Source organism: Electrona antarctica, assembly GCF_951216825.1.
Source record: "Electrona antarctica genome assembly, contig: scaffold_72, whole genome shotgun sequence".
NCBI classification, from domain to species: Eukaryota; Metazoa; Chordata; class Actinopteri; order Myctophiformes; family Myctophidae; genus Electrona; species Electrona antarctica.
The window spans coordinates 642863-663451 of NW_027638235.1; the positions used below are offsets into that span (position 1 = coordinate 642863).

General features: G+C 48.1%; 1 protein-coding gene across 2 annotated transcripts in view; it reads left to right on the forward strand.

The window, feature by feature from the left end:
* Positions 1–14361, forward strand: part of gphna (gephyrin a) — a 51052-nt gene extending 36691 nt beyond the window's left edge. The window contains exons 12-25 of one of the 2 annotated variants that reach the window (XM_079531127.1): positions 447–584; positions 1203–1295; positions 2307–2362; positions 2579–2698; positions 3857–3915; positions 4500–4653; positions 5169–5290; positions 6418–6505; positions 6651–6724; positions 6962–7026; positions 10233–10336; positions 11776–11872; positions 13274–13411; positions 13823–14361. In XM_079531127.1, the coding sequence (XP_079387253.1) occupies positions 447–584; positions 1203–1295; positions 2307–2362; positions 2579–2698; positions 3857–3915; positions 4500–4653; positions 5169–5290; positions 6418–6505; positions 6651–6724; positions 6962–7026; positions 10233–10336; positions 11776–11872; positions 13274–13407 (1304 nt within the window). In that variant the 3' untranslated portion in view covers positions 13408–13411; positions 13823–14361. The remainder of the gene's footprint in view (positions 1–446; positions 585–1202; positions 1296–2306; positions 2363–2578; positions 2699–3856; positions 3916–4499; positions 4654–5168; positions 5291–6417; positions 6506–6650; positions 6725–6961; positions 7027–10232; positions 10337–11775; positions 11873–13273; positions 13412–13822) is intronic. The other variant, XM_079531128.1, reaches the window with a different exon arrangement.
* The last annotated feature ends 6228 nt before the right edge of the window (positions 14362–20589 follow it).

The window sequence follows — 20589 nt, forward strand, 5'->3', positions numbered from 1 at the left end:
GTGTGTGTGTGTGTGTGTGTGTGTGTGTGTGCGTGCACTGTGTTCCAGGCCACAGTGCGGTGGACATCAGTAATGTGTGTGTGTGTGCGTGCACTGTGTTCCAGGCCACAGTGCGGTGGACATCAGTAATGTGTGTGTGTGTGCGTGCACTGTGTTCCAGGCCACAGTGCGGTAGACATCAGTAATGTGTGTGTGTGTGTGCGTGCACTGTGTTCCAGGCCACAGTGCGGTGGACATCAGTAATGTGTGTGTGTGTGTGTGCGTGCACTGTGTTCCAGGCCACAGTGCGGTGGACATCAGTAATGTGTGTGTGTGTGCGTGCACTGTGTTCCAGGCCACAGTGCGGTGGACATCAGTAATGTGTGTGTGTGTGCGTGCACTGTGTTCCAGGCCACAGTGCGGTGGACATCAGTAATGTGTGTGTGTGTGCGTGCACTGTGTTCCAGGCCACAGTGCGGTGGACATCAGTAAGGTGGCGAGGCGCCACCGCATGTCTCCGTTCCCGCTCACCTCCATGGATAAAGCCTTCATCACCGTCCTGGAGATGACCCCCATCCTGGGCACCGAGGTCATCAACTACAGAGGTGTGTGTGTGCGTGTGTGTGTGTGTGTGTGTGTGTGTGCGCGTGTGTGTGTGTGTGTGTGCGTGCGTGCGTGCATGCCAGTGTTGTTTTCGTCGACTAAAACCAAGACGAAAAATGTCCGTTGACTACCTGTTTTCACTGACGAAAACTAAATGGAAACTAAATGAGAACTAAGCTATGATGACGAAAACTAAGACTAAATATACTGACAATTTCGTCAACAAATAAAAACTAGACTAAAATGTTAGGAAGGGACTAACACGTGTACACGTCCAATGTTAGGAAGGGACTAACACGTGTACACGTCCAATGTTAGGAAGGGACTAACACGTGTACACGTCCAATGTTAGGAAGGGACTAACACGTGTACACGTCCAATGTTAGGAAGGGACTAACACGTGTACACGTCCAATGCATCCTCAATGATATCAGCCCAGAGAAGAATATTCTGAACAACTTGCCAAATAAATACTGCTCTGTTTAGGCAGTGTTTCTGTGTGGAGGAGGAGGTGCTATGTGTATCCTTACACAGTTGGTCTGTGTGTGTGTGTGTGTTTGTGTGCGTGTGTGCGTGCGTGTGTGTGTGTGTGTGTGCGCGCACCTGTGTGTGTGTTCCAGATGGGATGGGGAGGGTCCTCTCCCAGGACATCTACGCCAAAGACAACCTGCCTCCGTTTCCTGCCTCTGTTAAAGACGGATATGCTGTGAGAGGTGAGAGGTCGCGACCCCTGACCCCGTGTGATATGCTGTGAGAGGTCATGACCTCACGGGGGTGAAATCAGCCCTCAGCTGCTTCTGACAGACACACTAGGGGTTGGACCTAACGCACCCAGTAGTCGGTCTGTGTGGCATCGCACCACGCCACGTGTGTCGGACAGTACTAACCTCAGTCTTAACCTGCCACAGACTCCATCGTATCAGTCTTAACCTGCCACAGACTCCATCATACCAGTCTTAACCTGTCACGTATGTCAGACTCCATCATACCAGTCTTAACCTGCCACAGACTCCATCGTATCAGTCTTAACCTGCCACAGACTCCATCATACCAGTCTTAACCTGCCACAGACTCCATCGTATCAGTCTTAACCTGCCACAGACTCCATCATGCCAGTCTTAACCTGCCACGTATGTCAGACTCCATCATACCAGTCTTAACCTGCCACAGACTCCATCGTATCAGTCTTAACCTGCCACAGACTCCATCATACCAGTCTTAACCTGCCACAGACTCCATCATATCACTCTTAACCTGCCACAGACTCCATCATATCAGTCTTAACCTGCCACAGACTCCATCATACCAGTCTTAACCTGCCACGTATGTCAGACTCCATCATATCAGTCTTAACCTGCCACGTATGTCAGACTCCATCATACCAGTCTTAACCTGCCACGTATGTCAGACTCCATCATACCAGTCTTAACCTGCCACAGACTCCATCGTATCAGTCTTAACCTGCCACAGACTCCATCATACCAGTCTTAACCTGCCACGTATGTCAGACTCCATCATACCAGTCTTAACCTGCCACAGACTCCATCATATCAGTCTTAACCTGCCACATACTCCATCATACCAGTCTTAACCTGCCACGTATGTCAGACTCCATCATATCAGGCACAAACATAGTGACAGATGAGCAGGAGGTATGGATTGAAGGTCTGAATAATTAACATTTAAAATGTTAAATTTGTAATATGTTTCTGGATGCCTTTCAGCTGCGGACGGACCTGGAGACCGCTTCATCATGGGAGAGTCCCAGGCTGGACAACAGGTAGACATACTCTATTACTGTTAAATGGTTTAATGATTCTCATGAAATGTGAAATTAAACTTAAGTACGCTTTGATGCAAGTGAATTTATCTACGTCCTTCTGTGCGTGTCCGTCCGTCCGTTTGTGTGTGCGTGCGTGCGTGCGTGCGTGCGTGCGTGTGTGTGTGTGTGTGTGTGTGTGTGTGTGTGTGTGTGTGTGTGTGTGTGCGCGTGTAGCCCAGTCACACGGTGATGCCCGGCCAGGTCATGAGGGTCACCACCGGAGCTCCGATCCCCTGTGGAGCCGACGCTGTGGTCCAAGTAGAAGATACCGAACTCCTGAGAGAGTCTGAGGACGTAAGTACTTCATACCAATGAGCCAGGATGTGTGGAGCGTTGTCCGGGGTGTTTTAGAGAAGGGAGAAGAGTCTGGGACGTGTGGAGCGTTGTCCGGGGTGTTTTAGAGAAGGGAGAAGAGTCTGGGACGTGTGGAGCGTTGTCCGGGGTGTTTTAGAGAAGGGAGAAGAGTCTGGGACGTGTGGAGCATTGTCCAGGGTGTTTTAGAGAAGGGAGAAGAGTCTGGGACGTGTGGAGCATTGTCCAGGGTGTTTTAGAGAAGGGAGAAGAGTCTGGGACGTGTGGAGCATTGTCCAGGGTGTTTTAGAGAAGGGAGAAGAGTCTGGGACGTGTGGAGCGTTGTCCAGGGTGTTTTAGAGAAGGGAGAAGAGTCTGGGACGTGTGGAGCGTTGTCCAGGGTGTTTTAGAGAAGGGAGAAGAGTCTGGGACGTGTGGAGCGTTGTCCAGGGTGTTTTAGAGAAGGGAGAAGAGTCTGGGACGTGTGGAGCGTTGTCCAGGGTGTTTTAGAGAAGGGAGAAGAGTCTGGGACGTGTGGAGCGTTGTCCAGGGTGTTTTAGAGAAGGGAGAAGAGTCTGGGACGTGTGGAGCGTTGTCCAGGGTGTTTTAGAGAAGGGAGAAGAGTCTGGGACGTGTGGAGCGTTGTCCAGGGTGTTTTAGAGAAGGGAGAAGAGTCTGGGACGTGTGGAGTGTTGTCCAGGGTGTTTTAGAGAAGGGAGAAGAGTCTGGGACGTGTGGAGCGTTGTCCAGGGTGTTTTAGAGAAGGGAGAAGAGTCTGGGACGTGTGGAGTGTTGTCCAGGGTGTTTTAGAGAAGGGAGAAGAGTCTGGGACGTGTGGAGCGTTGTCCAGGGTGTTTTAGAGAAGGGAGAAGAGTCTGGGACGTGTGGAGCGTTGTCCAGGGTGTTTTAGAGAAGGGAGAAGAGTCTGGGACGTGTGGAGCGTTGTCCAGGGTGTTTTAGAGAAGGGAGAAGAGTCTGGGACGTGTGGAGCGTTGTCCAGGGTGTTTTAGAGAAGGGAGAAGAGTCTGGGGCGTGTGGAGCGTTGTCCAGGGTGTTTTAGAGAAGGGAGAAGAGTCTGGGACATGTTTCAGGGTACATAATAATACTACTAATAATAATGATAGTAATAATAATACTAATAAAACTACTGATGTGTTTCAGGGTACAGAGGAGTTAGAGGTGAGGATTCTGGTCCAGGCTCGACCAGGACAGGACATCAGGTACAGTAACAATATCCAGTCACTAATATTACCGTAAATACCACAATATACAGCAACTAATATTAAGACCTGTAACACCAAATGGACCCTCAGAGATATTAATGTGTTTTATATTTAATATTTAAGGCGATGGGAGGTGATGACATCAGGAGGGGGGGAGTGTGTTAATGTATATATTAATGTATATATTTCATATATTTAAGGCCTATAGGTGATGACATCAGGAGGGGGGAGTGTGTTAATGTATATATTAATGTATATATTTCATATATTTAAGGCCTATAGGTCATGACATCAGGAGGGGGGAGTGTGTTAATGTATATATTAATGTATATATTTCATATATTTAAGGCCTATAGGTGATGACATCAGGAGGGGGAGTGTGTTAATGTATATATTAATGTATATATTTCATATATTTAAGGCCTATAGGTCATGACATCAGGAGGGGGGAGTGTGTTAATGTATATATTAATGTATATATTAATGTATATATTTCATATATTTAAGGCCTATAGGTGATGACATCAGGAGGGGGGAGTGTGTTAATGTATATATTAATGTATATATTTCATATATTTAAGGCCTATAGGTCATGACATCAGGAGGGGGGAGTGTGTTTTGGCGAAGGGGACCCACATGGGACCGTCAGAGATCGGTCTGCTCGCCACCGTAGGGGTCACAGAGGTCAGCGTGCACAAGTTCCCCGTGGTGGCTGTGATGTCTACTGGCAACGAGGTACGTGCACGCACACACACACGCACACACACACAGACACACACACACACACACACACACACACACACACACACACACACACACACACACACACACACACACACACACGCGCATGCACGCACACGCACGCAAGCACTGTGGTGGCTGTGATGTAAGTGATGATGATGATGAAAGTGACCAAGATATTACATTTTATTCCAGACCTCAAGTTTATATTGTCTGATCATATATATATATATATATATATATATATATCCCATATATATATATATATATATATATATATATATATATATATATCCCATATATATATATATATATATATATATGACATGACGGTGGTGATCATATTTACAAAAAGACTGATTTGAGATCTGATTTCGTTGTGCGTGCGTGCGGTGCGTGCGTGCGTTGTGCGTGCGGTGCGTGGTGCGTGTGTGCGTGCGTGGTGCGTGTGTGCGTGCGTGTGTGCGGTGCGTGCGTGTGTGTGTGCGTGCGTGTGTGCGTGCGTGCAGCTGTTAAATCCAGAAGACGACCTCCATCCAGGGAAGATCCGAGACTCCAACCGCTCCACCCTGTTGGCTACCATCCAGGAGCACGGATACCCCACCATCAACCTGGGTATAGTGGGAGACAAGTAGGTACCCTGATACCCCCCCTGATACCCCCCTGATACCCCCCCTGATACCCCCCTGATACCCCCCATCAACCTGGGTATAGTGGGAGACAAGTAGGTACCCTGATACCCCCCTGATACCCCCCTGATACCCCCCCTGATACCCCCCCATCAACCTGGGTATAGTGGGAGACAAGTAGATACCCTGATACCCCCCTGACCCCCATGATACCCCCCTGATACCCCCCCATCAACCTGGGTATAGTGGGAGACAAGTAGTTACCCTGATACCCCCCTGATACCCCCTGATACCCCCTGATACCCCCCCATCAACCTGGGTATAGTGGGAGACAAGTAGGTACTCTGATACCCCCCTGATACCCCCCCTGATACCCCCCTGATACCCCCCCATCAACCTGGGTATAGTGGGAGACAAGTAGGTACCCTGATACCCCCCTGATACCCCCCTGATACGCCCCCTGATACCCCCCTGATACCCCACCATCAACCTGGGTATAGTGGGAGACAAGTAGGTACCCTGATACCCCCCTGATACCCCCCTGATACCCCCCCTGATACCCCCCCTGATACCCCACCATCAACCTGGGTATAGTGGGAGACAAGTAGGTACCCTGATACCCCCCTGATACCCCCCCTGATACCCCCCTGATACCCCCCCTGATACCCCCCTGATACCCCACCATCAACCTGGGTATAGTGGTGGTCAAGTAGGTACCCTGATACCCCCCCTGATACCTCCGTGATACCCCCCGTAGGTACCCTGATACCCCCCCATCAAACTGAGTATAGTGGGGGACAAGTAGGTACCCTGATACCCCACCATCAACCTGGGCATAGTGGGGGACAAGTAGGTACCCTGATACCCCCCGTAGGTACCCTGATACCCCCCGTAGGTACCCTGATACCCCCGTAGGTACCCTTATACCCCACCATCAACCTGGGTATAGTGGGGGACAAGTAGGTACCCTGATACCCCCCGTAGGTACCCTGATATGATATATGATATAGATCTACAAGCTCGTAGCGCTTCACCGAGCTTGTAGATCTGTTATTTTTGAGGCAGTTAACTTGTTAATAATAATAATGATGTCATCATAATACTAATGATGTCATGATGATGTCATCAGTCCAGATGACCTGCTGTCTGCTCTTCACGAGGGAATCAGCCGCGCTGATGTCATCATCACCTCAGGGGGCGTGTCCATGGGGGAGAAGGTGACCTCTGTGACCTTGAATTAACAAATCATTCATTAATACAATGTGACAAACAATTAGTGATGTCACTGACACTGTGTGTGTGCGTGTGTGCGTGTGCGTGTGCGCGTGTGCATGTGCGTGCGCGCGTGTGCGTGTTTTTCAGGACTATCTGAAGCAAGTTCTAGACATCGACCTTCACGCTCAGATCCACTTTGGTCGAGTCTTCATGAAACCTGGGTGAGAAAGGGTTAATAATAATATGGGAGGAGCCTGATCTGTGTTCCTAAATCGCCGTGTGATCCGGTCTAGACGGGATGGTAAAGAAAATCACACCTGTGTGAAGTGAGGGGCGCTAATATATTAAAGTCTAACTCATGTTGATTAGGTGATGTAATGGTGATGTAACACAACATGGACAAAACAACATTTAAATTATCTTTATTGTTAATGGCATTTTATGTGTCTGTCTGTCAGTCTTCCAACCACCTTTGCCACAGCAGATATCGATGGAGCAAGAAAACTCATCTTTGCACTGCCAGGTAACTAACTGCGTGCGTGCGTGTGTGTGTGTGTGTGCGTGGGACCACTTGTCCCACGGTACTTATCGTACTATACCGTAGTACGATAAGTACTACGGTATCCCCAATTGTACCATCACACCTGTATATTACCGTATATTAACTGTATATGCTGCTAAACTTTGTCTCGGGTCGCTGAAGAAGGAAAGGCCAAGCAAAACCAAAGAAAGGGGGATTACAAAGATCCCGGTTTATATAATTAAAATGGACCTAAAGACGTCTAGACACGTCCACGGGTTTTATTGAGAGGACGTGTGGAGTGAACTCGTCCTTGGCACAATATGTGTTAACAATAATTGTAGCGTTGTAATAGTTAGATTCTAAAGTCCGTAGTGAACTGAACAGAGTCAACGAGGGCTGGGTCTCGTTGTAATAGTTAGATTCTAAAGTCCGTAGTGAAGTGAACAGAGTCAACGAGGGCTGGGTCTCGTTGTAATAGTTAGATTCTAAAGTCCGTAGTGAACTGAACAGAGTCAACGAGGGCTGGGTCTCCTCATGCACCTCCACATGCCGTCTCTGTTTTTACTTTTACTTTACTTTATTGGTTTACTTGGACAGGACAATGCATATTAATGGACGTCACACGGACGTAAATACACCGGATATAGCACAGTTGCTAATTTCCATCCGCAGTCCTCACAAGAAACACAAAACGGAAAACAGACAAACAGGCAAACAGTGGAATACATTTACATAACATTACATAGGGAACACAGCATAAAACAAGAAATACACCTAAAATAATCATGAATGGTTGCAGCTTTGGTTTTCAAGCAAACATTTTTTCAGATTAAATTTAAAAGATGGAAATGTAGCACAATCCCTTATACGCAGAGGAATGCCATTCCATGCTACACAACCCTGTACTGAGAGGAAGGCCATTCCATGCTACACAACCCTGTACTGAGAGGAAGGCCATTCCATGCTACACAACCCTGTACTGAGAGGAAGGCCATTCCATGCTACACAACCCTGTACTGAGAGGACATTTTGGCCGAATGTGGCACTTTGCAGTCTCCTCGAGTGGTTGCTCTGGTACTGATTCCCCTATCAGGCTTCAGTTTAATGAATTCACTTAGGGGGGGCGGGCACAGACCATGTACTCTCACCCCAATCCTGACTGCGCGCTGGCTATATGAATGGAATCATGGCGCCCCCCTTGAGCGAGCGAGGTGAAACGCAAAGCAACGAGCAATGTGGGACAGTTTTGTTGTGATTGTCAACAGCTCTGGTAAGAATGTCGGTGCTAAAAGGCACTAATATTATGTAAGGTTCAACCCTCCACAGGTCTGGAGAGGCGGGGTGCAGTCGGTCAACCCTCCACAGGTCTGGAGAGGCGGGGTGCAGTATTATGTAAGGTTCAACCCTCCACAGGTCTGGAGAGGCGGGGTGCAGTATTATGTAAGGTTCAACCCTCCACAGGTCTGGAGAGGCGGGGTGCAGTATTATGTAAGGTTCAACCCTCCACAGGTCTGGAGAGGCGGGGTGCAGTATTATGTAAGGTTCAACCCTCCACAGGTCTGGAGAGGCGGGGTGCAGTATTATGTAAGGTTCAACCCTCCACAGGTCTGGAGAGGCGGGGTGCAGTATTATGTAAGGTTCAACCCTCCACAGGTCTGGAGAGGCGGGGTGCAGTCAGGTTCAACCCTCCACAGGTCTGGAGAGGCGGGGTGCAGTCGGTCAACCCTCCACAGGTCTGGAGAGGCGGGGTGCAGTCGGTCAACCCTCCACAGGTCTGGAGAGGCGGGGTGCAGTCGGTCAACCCTCCACAGGTCTGGAGAGGCGGGGTGCAGTAAGGTTCAACCCTCCACAGGTCTGGAGAGGCGGGGTGCAGTCGGTCAACCCTCCACAGGTCTGGAGAGGCGGGGTGCAGTCGGTCAACCCTCCACAGGTCTGGAGAGGCGGGGTGCAGTCGGTTCAACCCTCCACAGGTCTGGAGAGGCGGGGTGCAGTCGGTCAACCCTCCACAGGTCTGGAGAGGCGGGGTGCAGTCGGTCAACCCTCCACAGGTCTGGAGAGGCGGGGTGCAGTCGGTCAACCCTCCACAGGTCTGGAGAGGCGGGGTGCAGTCGGTCAACCCTCCACAGGTCTGGAGAGGCGGGGTGCAGTCGGGTTCAACCCTCCACAGGTCTGGAGAGGCGGTGCAGTCGCTCATAGAGAGCAGTCTCATGTTGAAGCATAATAATATTGCAGAGAACACACTATGGGTCCAGATCTATATCGGATCTATATCGGATCTATATCGGATCTATATCGGATCTATATCGGATCTATATCGGATCTATATCGGATCTATATCGGATCTATATCGGATCTATATCGGATCTATATCGGATCTATATCGGATCTATATCGGATCTATATCGGATCTATATCGGATCTATATCGGATCTATATCGGATCTATATCGGATCTATATCGGATCGGATCAGTGCCGTTTTGGTCGGAACGGTTCCAAACAGTCCAATCCTTCTCGGCTCCGTTTCGAACCGGATCCGATCCTTTCGGAGCCGTTTCCGGGGCGGGCGCGACCAATTAGAATGTTTCTGGGATCCGTAGCGGTTGGGTTCAGATATCACCGGTCCCGTGCTGCCCTCTAGTGGTGTAACGTGTGCACTGTATGTTCTTAAAGGGAACTTCAGCTTCAGGGATAAAGGCCCCGCCTCCTCTCGGCCGGAGGCCAATGAGAGCGGAGACAGCAGGCAGCCCCTCCCCCCTCCGCCTAGAGGAAGTAGGTCCAGAACACGTGACCTCTTGACCCCAGAATGACCCCAGATTGACCCCAGAATGACTCTTTACGACCTCTGACCTCCAGTTGGTGTTATGACTCCTCCCCCCCTCTGTGACTGCTCCCCCCTCTGTCATTAAGCCCCGTGAACCTCCATGAAGTTTAAACCCCGCCCCCTATAAACCCAGCCCTGTTTAAGCCATGCCCCCTTTAAACCCCGCCCACTGTAAACCCCGCCCCCTCTGATGACGCCCGTCAATCAACGCCAGCCCCGCCCGCCTGCCTCTGACCCGTTTCCTCTTCCTGACGTTTTTTTTTTTTGCATGTGGCGGCGGTGGGGAGGAGGCGTGGCCACGGCTCCGCCCCTACTCTGTGTTCATTGGGTAGCTTTCTGTCCTAAAGGGGCGTGGACAATGTTTGTTGTGTTTTCCGTTGCTAGGCAACCCAGTGTCTGCGGTGGTGACCTGTAACCTGTTTGTGATCCCGGCTCTGAGGAAGATGCAGGGAATCCTCGACCCGCGACCCACCATCATTAAGGCTAGGGTACGTAGTCTATACCTCTAATACCTGATCTATAGACCCACCATCATTAAGGCTAGGGTACGTAGTCTATACCTCTAATACCTGATCTATAGACCCACCATCATTAAGGCTAGGGTACGTAATACCTGATCTATAGACCCACCATCATTAAGGCTAGGGTACGTAGTCTATACCTCTAATACCTGATCTATAGACCCACCATCATTAAGGCTAGGGTACGTAGTCTATACGTCTAATACCTGATCTATAGACCCACCATCATTAAGGCTAGGGTACGTAGTCTATACATCTAATACCTGATCTATAGACCTACCATCATTAAGGCTAGGGTACGTAGTCTATACGTCTAATACCTGATCTATAGACCTACCATCATTAAGGCTAGGGTACGTAGTCTATACATCTATTACCTGATCTATAGACCCACCATCATTAAGGCTAGGGTACGTAGTCTATACGTCTAATACCTGATCTATAGACCCACCATCATTAAGGCTAGGGTACGTAGTCTATACCTCTAATACCTGATCTATAGACCCACCATCATTAAGGCTAGGGTACGTAATACCTGATCTATAGACCCACCATCATTAAGGCTAGGGTACGTAGTCTATACATCTAATACCTGATCTATAGACCCACCATCATTAAGGCTAGGGTACGTAGTCTATACATCTATTACCTGATCTATAGACCCACCATCATTAAGGCTAGGGTACGTAGTCTATACATCTAATACCTGATCTATAGACCCACCATCATTAAGGCTAGGGTACGTAGTCTATACATCTAATACCTGATCTATAGACCCACCATCATTAAGGCTAGGGTACGTAGTCTATACCTCTAATACCTGATCTATAGACCCACCATCATTAAGGCTAGGGTACGTAGTCTATACATCTAATACCTGATCTATAGACCTACCATCATTAAGGCTAGGGTACGTAGTCTATACGTCTAATACCTGATCTATAGACCCACCATCATTAAGGCTAGGGTACGTAGTCTATACATCTAATACCTGATCTATAGACCCACCATCATTAAGGCTAGGGTACGTAGTCTATACATCTAATACCTGATCTATAGACCCACCATCATTAAAGCTAGGGTGCGTTGTCTGTCTGTCTGTCTGTCTGTCTGTCTGTCTGTCTGTCTGTCTGTCTGTCTGTCTGTCTGTCTACCATCATTGAATGTGATAAATGCCTAAAGAGTGTGTGTGTGTGTGTGTGTGTGTGTGTGTGTGTGTGTGTGTGTGTGTGTGTGTGTGTGTGTGTGTGTGTGTGTGTGTGTGTGTGTGTGTGTGTGTGTGTGTGTGTGTGTGTGTGTGTGTGTGTGTGTGTGTGTGTGTGTGTGTGTGTGTGTGTGTGTGTGTGTGTGTGTGTGTGTGTGTGTGTGTGTGTGTGTGTGTGTGTGTGTGTGTTCGTTCGTTCCAGTTGTCATGTGATGTGAAGTTGGACCCCAGACCAGAGTACCATCGCTGTATTCTCACCTGGCATCACCAAGAACCTCTGCCCTGGGCCCAGAGTACAGGTACACGCACGCACACACGCATCACACACACACGCACGCACCACACACGCACGCACGCACACTAGCAAGCATAATGCCCATGTCTTATGTTAGATGACCAGGTGTTATGTGGGTGTGGTTTCAGGTACCAGGTGTGTTGTGTGGGTGTGGTTTCATGTTGTGGGTGTGGTTTCAGGTACCAGGTGTGTTGTGTGGGTGTGGTTTCATGTTGTGGATGTGGTTTCAGGTACCAGGTGTGTTGTGTGGGTGTGGTTTCATGTTGTGGGTGTGGTTTCAGGTACCAGGTGTGTTGTGTGGGTGTGGTTTCATGTTGTGGGTGTGGTTTCAGGTATCAGGTGTGTTGTGTGGGTGTGGTTTCATGTTGTGGGTGTGGTTTCAGGTACCAGGTGTGTTGTGTGGGTGTGGTTTCATGTTGTGGCTGTGGTTTCAGGTACCAGGTGTGTTGTGTGGGTGTGGTTTCATGTTGTGGCTGTGGTTTCAGGTACCAGGTGTGTTGTGTGGGTGTGGTTTCATGTTGTGGGTGTGGTTTCAGGTACCAGGTGTGTTGTGTGGGTGTGGTTTCATGTTGTGGGTGTGGTTTCAGGTACCAGGTGTGTTGTGTGGGTGTGGTTTCAGGTAACCAGGTGTGTTGTGTGGGTGTGGTTTCATGTGTGTGTGGTTTCAGGTACCAGGTGTGTTGTGGGTGTGGTTTCAGGTAACCAGGTGCATTGTGGGTGTTGTGGTTATTGTAACCAGGTGCGTTGTGGTTTCAGGTAATCAGGTGCATTGTGGGTGTTGTGGTTTCAGGTAACCAGGTGCATTGTGGGTGTTGTGGTTATTGTAACCAGGTGCATTGTTGGTGTTGTGGTTATTGTAACCAGGTGCATTGTGGGTGTTGTGGTTATTGTAACCAGGTGCATTGTGGGTGTTGTGGTTTTAGGTAACCAGGTGCATTGTGGGTGTTGTGGTTTCAGGTAACCAGGTGCATTGTGGGCGTTGTGGTTTCAGGTAACCAGGTGCATTGTGGGTGTTGTGGTTTCAGGTAACCAGGTGCATTGTGGGTGTTGTGGTTTCAGGTAACCAGGTGCATTGTGGGTATTGTGGTTTCAGGTAACCAGGTGTCCTCCCGCCTCATGTCGATGTGTTGTGGGTGTGGTTTCATGTTGTGGGTGTGGTTTCTTCCAGGTAACCAGGTGTCGTCCCGCCTCATGTCGATGTGTTGTGGGTGTGGTTGTGGGTGTGGTTTCATGTTGTGGGTGTGGTTTCTTCCAGGTAACCAGGTGTCGTCCCGCCTCATGTCGATGTGTTGTGGGTGTGGTTTCATGTTGTGGGTGTGGTTTCTTCCAGGTAACCAGGTGTCCTCCCGCCTCATGTCGATGTGTTGTGGGTGTGGTTTCATGTTGTGGGTGTGGTTTCTTCCAGGTAACCAGGTGTCGTCCCGCCTCATGTCGATGCGCAGCGCCAACGGTCTCCTGATGCTTCCTCCCAAAACAGAGCAGTATGTGGAGTTGCACAAAGGAGAGGTGGTGGACGTCATGGTGATTGGACGATTATGATCAGGTGACTATAATATGTGATGCTGATTGGACGATTATGATCAGGTGACTATAATATGTGATGCTGATTGGACGATTATGATCAGGTGACTATAATATGTGATGCTGATTGGACGATTATGATCAGGTGACTATAATATGTGATGCTGATTAAACGATTATGATCAGGTGACTATAATATGTGATGCTGATTGGACGATTATGATCAGGTGACTATAATATGTGATGCTGAATGGACGATTATGATTAAGGGTCCATTTGGTTAGCAACTCTCTATCATTTAGCTGCATGGGGACCACCTGGAACCCCCTCAAAGACCACTGGGGGTCCCCGGACCACTGGTTGAGAAGCACTAATAATATCAATGTTATTATCTTTGTGTCCTGATGTTTATATTTTAATCTCTGTGTTCCAGATGGCCACTCCCACTCGCTGACCGATCGCCATGGCAACGCCGCCGGGGGGGACTTCCTGTCTGGACAGGAAACGGGGGAGGAGGAGGACAGGAAGTGATGCATGTCTGACCCGGCCGGCAGCCATTTTAGCTGTGACATCATCACCATCATCATATGCAACAACAGCCAATCGGGAGCCAGCTGAGCGGAGGCCACACCCTCACGAGGAGAACACTGTATTTACAAACAGAGAAAGAATTCAAAAAAACAAGTGAAGAAAAAAATAATCAAAGCTATAAAATATGAGATTTATTCTGTAATATTATTATTATCCTGATTATTATAATTATTGATATTCTTAATTAATATTCTATTTATTATTATTATTATTATGATTCTTATGGTTCTGAATATTATCACCTTAAAATATTTACAGTCCCGTTCATGATATAGACTCCTTTCCTTTCCTCCTTTCCTTTCCTCCTCTCCTACCTCCTTTCCTCTCCTACCTCCTTTCCTCTCCTACCTCCTTTCCTCTCCTACCTCCTTTCCTTTCCTCCTTTCCTCTCCTACCTCCTTTCCTTTCCTACCTCCTTTCCTTTCCTCCTCTCCTCTCCTCCTCTCCTACCTCCTCTCCTACCTCCTTTCCTCCTTTCCTCTCCTACCTCCTTTCCTCTCCTACCTCCTTTCCTCCTTTCCTTTCCTCCTTTCCTTTCCTCCTCTCCTTCCTCCTCTCCTACCTCCTTTCCTCCTTTCCTCTCCTACCTCCTTTCCTCCTTTCCTCTCCTACCTCCTTTCCTCCTTTCCTTTCCTACCTCCTTTCCTCCTCCTACCTCCTTTCCTCCTTTCCTTTCCTCCTCTCCTACCTCCTTTCCTCTCCTACCTCCTTTCCTCTCCTACCTCCTTTCCTCCTCTCCTCTCCTACCTCATTTTCCTCCTCTCCTCTCCTACCTCCTTTCCTCCTCTCTTCTACCTCATTTTCCTCCTCTCCTCTCCTTCCTCCTTTCCTCCTCTCCTTTCCTACCTCCTTTCCTACTCTCCTCTCCTACCTCCTCCCCTCCTCTCCTCCTCTCCTTCCTCCTCTCCTACCTCCTTTCCTACTCTCCTCTCCTACCTCCTTTCCTCCTCTCCTCTCCTACCTCCTTTTCGTCCTCTCCTCTCCTTTCCTACCTCCTTTCCTCCTCTCCTCTCCTATAATTTAGTTGCTGCTTGTAAACTGTTCATTATGACATCATTATGACATCACTACGACATCATTGTGTTCAACTACTAGACATCAGTTTTGGTGCTCCGACTCTCGACCACGCCCACATGTCCTGTTTTGGACCAATAGGGACGCGACTACAACAACTGTCCTGTTTTGGACCAATAGGGACGCGACTACAACAACTGTCCTGTTTGGACCAATGGGGACGTGACAACAACTGTCCTGTTTGGACCAATAGGACGTGACTACAACTGTCCTGAATGGACCAATGGGGACGTGACTACAACTGTCCTGAATGGACCAATGGGGACGTGACTACAACTGTCCTGAATGGACCAATGGGGACATGACTACAACTGTCCTGAATGGACCAATGGGGACGTGACTACAACTGTCCTGAATGGACCAATGGGGACGTGACTACAACTGTCCTGAATGGACCAATGGGGACGCACGGTAGCAGATCAGTCGTCGTGCGCTGATTCCCTGAACGGCCTTCGCGTTTGAGTGGCTATGACTGGCTATGACTGGTGCAAAGACCTGCTGTGATTGGCCAGTTGGCAGTCGGGGATAACATTTACTCAAACGCGAAGGCCAATCAGAAGTCTCGGTTGGGATGGCTCTGTTTTAACACCAGGGGGACGTCCTACAGGAGACCCCGCCCTCTGCCCCGCCCTCTGCCCCGCCAATGCTTGCGATTGGGTGAGACGGACCGTCAGTCAGTCAGTCAGTGGGGTAGGGAGCGTTCTGATTGGGTGAGCGTGATAGCAGATTAAATGGATGAAGTGGTTGAAATGATGTTAACTACTGTTGCTGAGGACCCCCTGGAGCCCCAAGAACACCCAGGGACCCCCTGGAACCCAAGGACCCCCCAGGGACCCCCTGGGGACCCCCTGGAACCCCCCTGGAACCCAAGGACCCCCCAGGGACCCCCAGGGACCCCCTGGAACCCCCCTGGAACCCAAGGACCCCCTGGGGACCCCCTGGAGCCCCAAGAACCCCCAGGGACCCCCTGGGGACCCCCTGGAACCCCCCTGGAACCCAAGGACCCCCTGGGGACCCCCTGGAACCCAAGGACCCCCTGGGGACCCCCTAGGGAGTCCTTGGGTCCCCCCTGGAACCCAAGGACTCCCTGGGGACCCCCTGGAACCCAAGGACCCCCTGGGGACCCCCTAGGGAGTCCTTGGGTCCCCCCTGGAACCCAAGGACTCCCTGGGGACCCCCTGGAACCCAAGGACCCCCTGGGGACCCCCTAGGGAGTCCTTGGGTCCCCCCTGGAACCCAAGGACTCCCTGGGGACCCCCTGGAACCCAAGGACCCCCTGGGGACCCCCTAGGGAGTCCTTGGGTCCCCCCTGGAACCCAAGGACTCCCTGGGGACCCCCTGGAACCCAAGGACCCCCAGGGACCCCCTGGGGGGTGGGGGGTTCCCTGCATGGAGGACCAGTGCGTTAGGGGCGTTAGTGAATTAATTTAAACGTTTCAAAGAGTTTACAGAAGGGTTTTCTGAGCCCTCGTCTTCACGCAGCACTGTGCCACGACAACCCTAACCCTGAGGACCCCTCCCCTAACGCTGAGGTCAGAGGTTACACTGACCCCTCCCCTAACGCTGAGGTCAGAGGTCACACTGACCCCTCCTCCCCTGACCGACGGACTCTGAGCATCCACGTTGTCATGATAACCAGGTTGTCGTCACCTGGAGCGATGGACTCACAACGTGAAGTCACCTGGAGCGATGGACTCACAACGTGAAGTCACCTGGAGCGATGGACTCACAACGTGAAGTCAAAAGAAGAAATGAGTCTTTTCATTTTCCTCTCTTCGTACATCCTGTTCTCTCCACAGGATATCCTGTGTGTACTGTTAGGGATGCACTGATAGATACCGACGTTAAAATAACAAGTTCGGCGACACTGATACCGATATGTCAGGGAAACAAATGAATCTTCATTATACGAAATAATAACTGTTCAGAATCTGCATAATAACGGCCTTGATGCAAGTCACATTAACGAGCATCAGCTGATCAGTGACACCTCAGTAACATTAACGAGCATCAGCTGATCAGTGACACCTCGGTAACATTAACGAGCATCAGCTGGACACACCTCAGCTGTGTTGAACTGTACGTGACTGGAGTTAACTCCTTTAACGTTAACTTTTTTTTAAAATATCCTGATACCGATGTGCGGCCGATATATCAGTGCATCCCAACTATATATATATATATATATATATATATATATATATATATATATGTGTATATATATATATATATATATATATATATATATATATGTGTGTGTGTGTTGTCATGCGGGGTCCGCTGGTCAACCCAGAGAACACACCCCGATGGAGGGCTGAGCAGTGGCGGCCATTTTGTGGTTCCCCCGATAGAAAGACCATTCATATTTTTCCCCCCTCATAGATAGATTTACGAAAATATGAATATAAATGTCATCTTAAGGCTGGAACCAAGCCAAACCCGCCTCCTGGTGGCGAATCATTGCCATGAAATATTTGATTGTGTGTCATAAAAGAAAATATATTTATTAACTCTAGTATATATATATATATATATATAGTATATATCTGTCATATAATTTATTATTCACAGAATCCAATGGTTTATGGTCATGATTCAGAGTAAATCCATCTATGGGGATAATGAATGGGCTTTCTATGTGTGGAACCAGTGCTAGTCTATCGATCTATGGGGATAATGAATGGGCTTTCTATGTGTGGAACCAGCGCTAGTCTATGGGGATAATGAATGGGGTGTTCACATCATTGCCTCTAGAGGGTGCTATACTGAAGTGTTCACATCATTGCCTCTAGAGGGTGCTATTTCGTTTTTATTTTGTTCCATCCGTACGACTGCTTCCTGCTCTGTGGTTCTGGGTTGGACCTGGTGGGCGTGGCCTGCTCAAAGGGACGACCAATCAAACCCTGTCATTCATCAATCGTTTTGAATAAAAGAAGAAGAAGCAGATTATTATTATATATAAAAGAATATAAAACAAAAGAAAGTATATAAATGAAGAGAAGGTGTTTTTGTATACGCTACGTGACCTTCTGTCTCCACACTGGACTCTGCTCCGGTTTCTCAACTAACTGGGGTTACTGAAGTAACCCCAAGTTTCTCACTGCACACAATATTATGACCAGCACTTAATAACGAAGCAATGACATCATTCTGGACTTCCTGTGTCGCTACGATGGAGAGGAAGTGACTTCCTGATTTGTTATGATGAAGAGGAAGTTACTTCCTGTATTGTTACGATGAACATAGTCTCGTGTAGCCAGGTGACTATTCCACAATCTCCTGAATGCTTATAGAGTCTGGAACTACAGACTACCGAAGCATTTATATTTGACTCATGATCAGAGCTTCCGTTGCTCCAGACTGTATGACGGAAGCATTTATATTTGACTCATGATCAGAGCTTCCGTTGCTCCAGACTGTATGACGGAAGCATTTATATTTGACTCATGATCAGAGCTTCCGTTGCTCCAGACTGTATGACGGAAGTATTTATATTTAACTCATGATCAGAGCTTCCGTTGCTCCAGACTGTATGACGGAAGCATTTATATTTGACTCATGATCAGAGCTTCCGTTGCTCCAGACTGTATGACGGAAGTATTTATATTTAACTCATGATCAGAGCTTCCGTTGCTCCAGACTGTATGACGGAAGCATGTGAACATTGCGAGAGGAAACAGGAAACAGGAAACAGGAAACAGTCTGGCTACACAAGACTATAATGAAGTGGTACTTCCTGTATCGCTAGAATGAAGAGGGTGTTTTTTTTCCTGTAATGATAATATTGAAATGAAGTATGAATTAATAAAAAAAGATTACCCTGATTATTCTCTACTAAATGTTTCATGCGTATTTTATTACGTATGTATTTCCTTTGTATAAAAGTGCAATTCATTCATGTTATCCACACCTCAATTCATTCATGTTATCCACACCTCAATTCATTCATGTTATCCACACCTCAATTCATTCATGTTATCCACACCTCAATTCATTCATGTTATCCACACCTCAATTCATTAATGTTATCCACACCTCTTTTCATTCATGTTATCCACACCTCAATTCATTCATGTTATCCACACCTCAATGCATTCATGTTATCCACACCTCCCGAGATTGAATCCCAGTTGCGACACTATTTCTGTTCCAACCTTTTTTTGCCGATAAAGTCACGTTTTAGATCGGGATGTCCCGATACACTTATTTAGTATCCGATCCCAATACCACAATGTCTGTGTTAGCCGATACCGAATACCGATACCAGTGTTGTGTTTATAGCTATCTAGCTATATATCTGGTGTTGTGTTTATAGCTATCTAGCTATATATCTGGTGTTGTGTTTATAATCTAGCTATATATCTGGTGTTGTGTTTATAATCTAGCTATATATCTGGTGTTGTGTTTATAGCTATCTAGCTATATATCTGGTGTTGTGTTTATAGCTATCTAGCTATATATCTGGTGTTGTGTTTATAGCTATCTAGCTATATATCTGGTGTTGTGTTTATAGCTATCTATCTATATATCTGGTGTTGTGTTTATAGCTATCTAGCTATATATCTGGTGTTGTGTTTATAATCTAGCTATATATCTGGTGTTGTGTTTATAGCTATCTAGCTATATATCTGGTGTTGTGTTTATAGCTATCTAGCTATATATCTGGTGTTGTGTTTATAGCTATCTAGCTATATATCTGGTGTTGTGTTTATAGCTATCTAGCTATATATCTGGTGTTGTGTTTATAGCTATCTAGCTATATATCTGGTGTTGTGTTTATAGCTATCTAGCTATATATCTGGTGTTGTGTTTATAGCTATCTAGCTATATATCTGGTGTTGTGTTTATAGCTATCTAGCTATATATCCATTGTTGTGTTTATAGCTATCTAGCTATATATCTGGTGTTGTGTTTATAATCTAGCTATATATCTGGTGTTGTGTTTATAGCAGACTCCTCACTCAAATGTGCACTTGCAGTTTTGGCAACTCCAAAGCAAACTCCACATGCCCTAACATTCTATTTACCTGCCATAGTGTCAACCCCTTACCCCTGTGTGGGATCGCTGGTTAGACTGGCATAGTGTCGACCCCTTACCCCTGTGTGGGATCGTTGGTTAGACTGGCATAGTGTCGACCCCTTACCCCTGTGTGGGATCGCTGGTTAGACTGGCATAGTGTCGACCCCTTACCCCTGTGTGGGATCGCTGGTTAGACTGGCATAGTGTCGACCCCTTACCCCTGTGTGGGATCGTTGGTTAGACTGGCATAGTGTCGACCCCTTACCCCTGTGTGGGATCGCTGGTTAGACTGGCATAGTGTCGACCCCTTACCCCTGTGTGGGATCGCTGGTTAGACTGGCATAGTGTCGACCCCTTACCCCTGTGTGGGATCGCTGGTTAGACTGGCATAGTGTCGACCCCTTACCCCTGTGTGGGATCGCTGGTTAGACTGGCATAGTGTCGACCCCTTACCCCTGTGTGGGATCGCTGGTTAGACTGGCATAGTGTCGACCCCTTACCCCTGTGTGGGATCG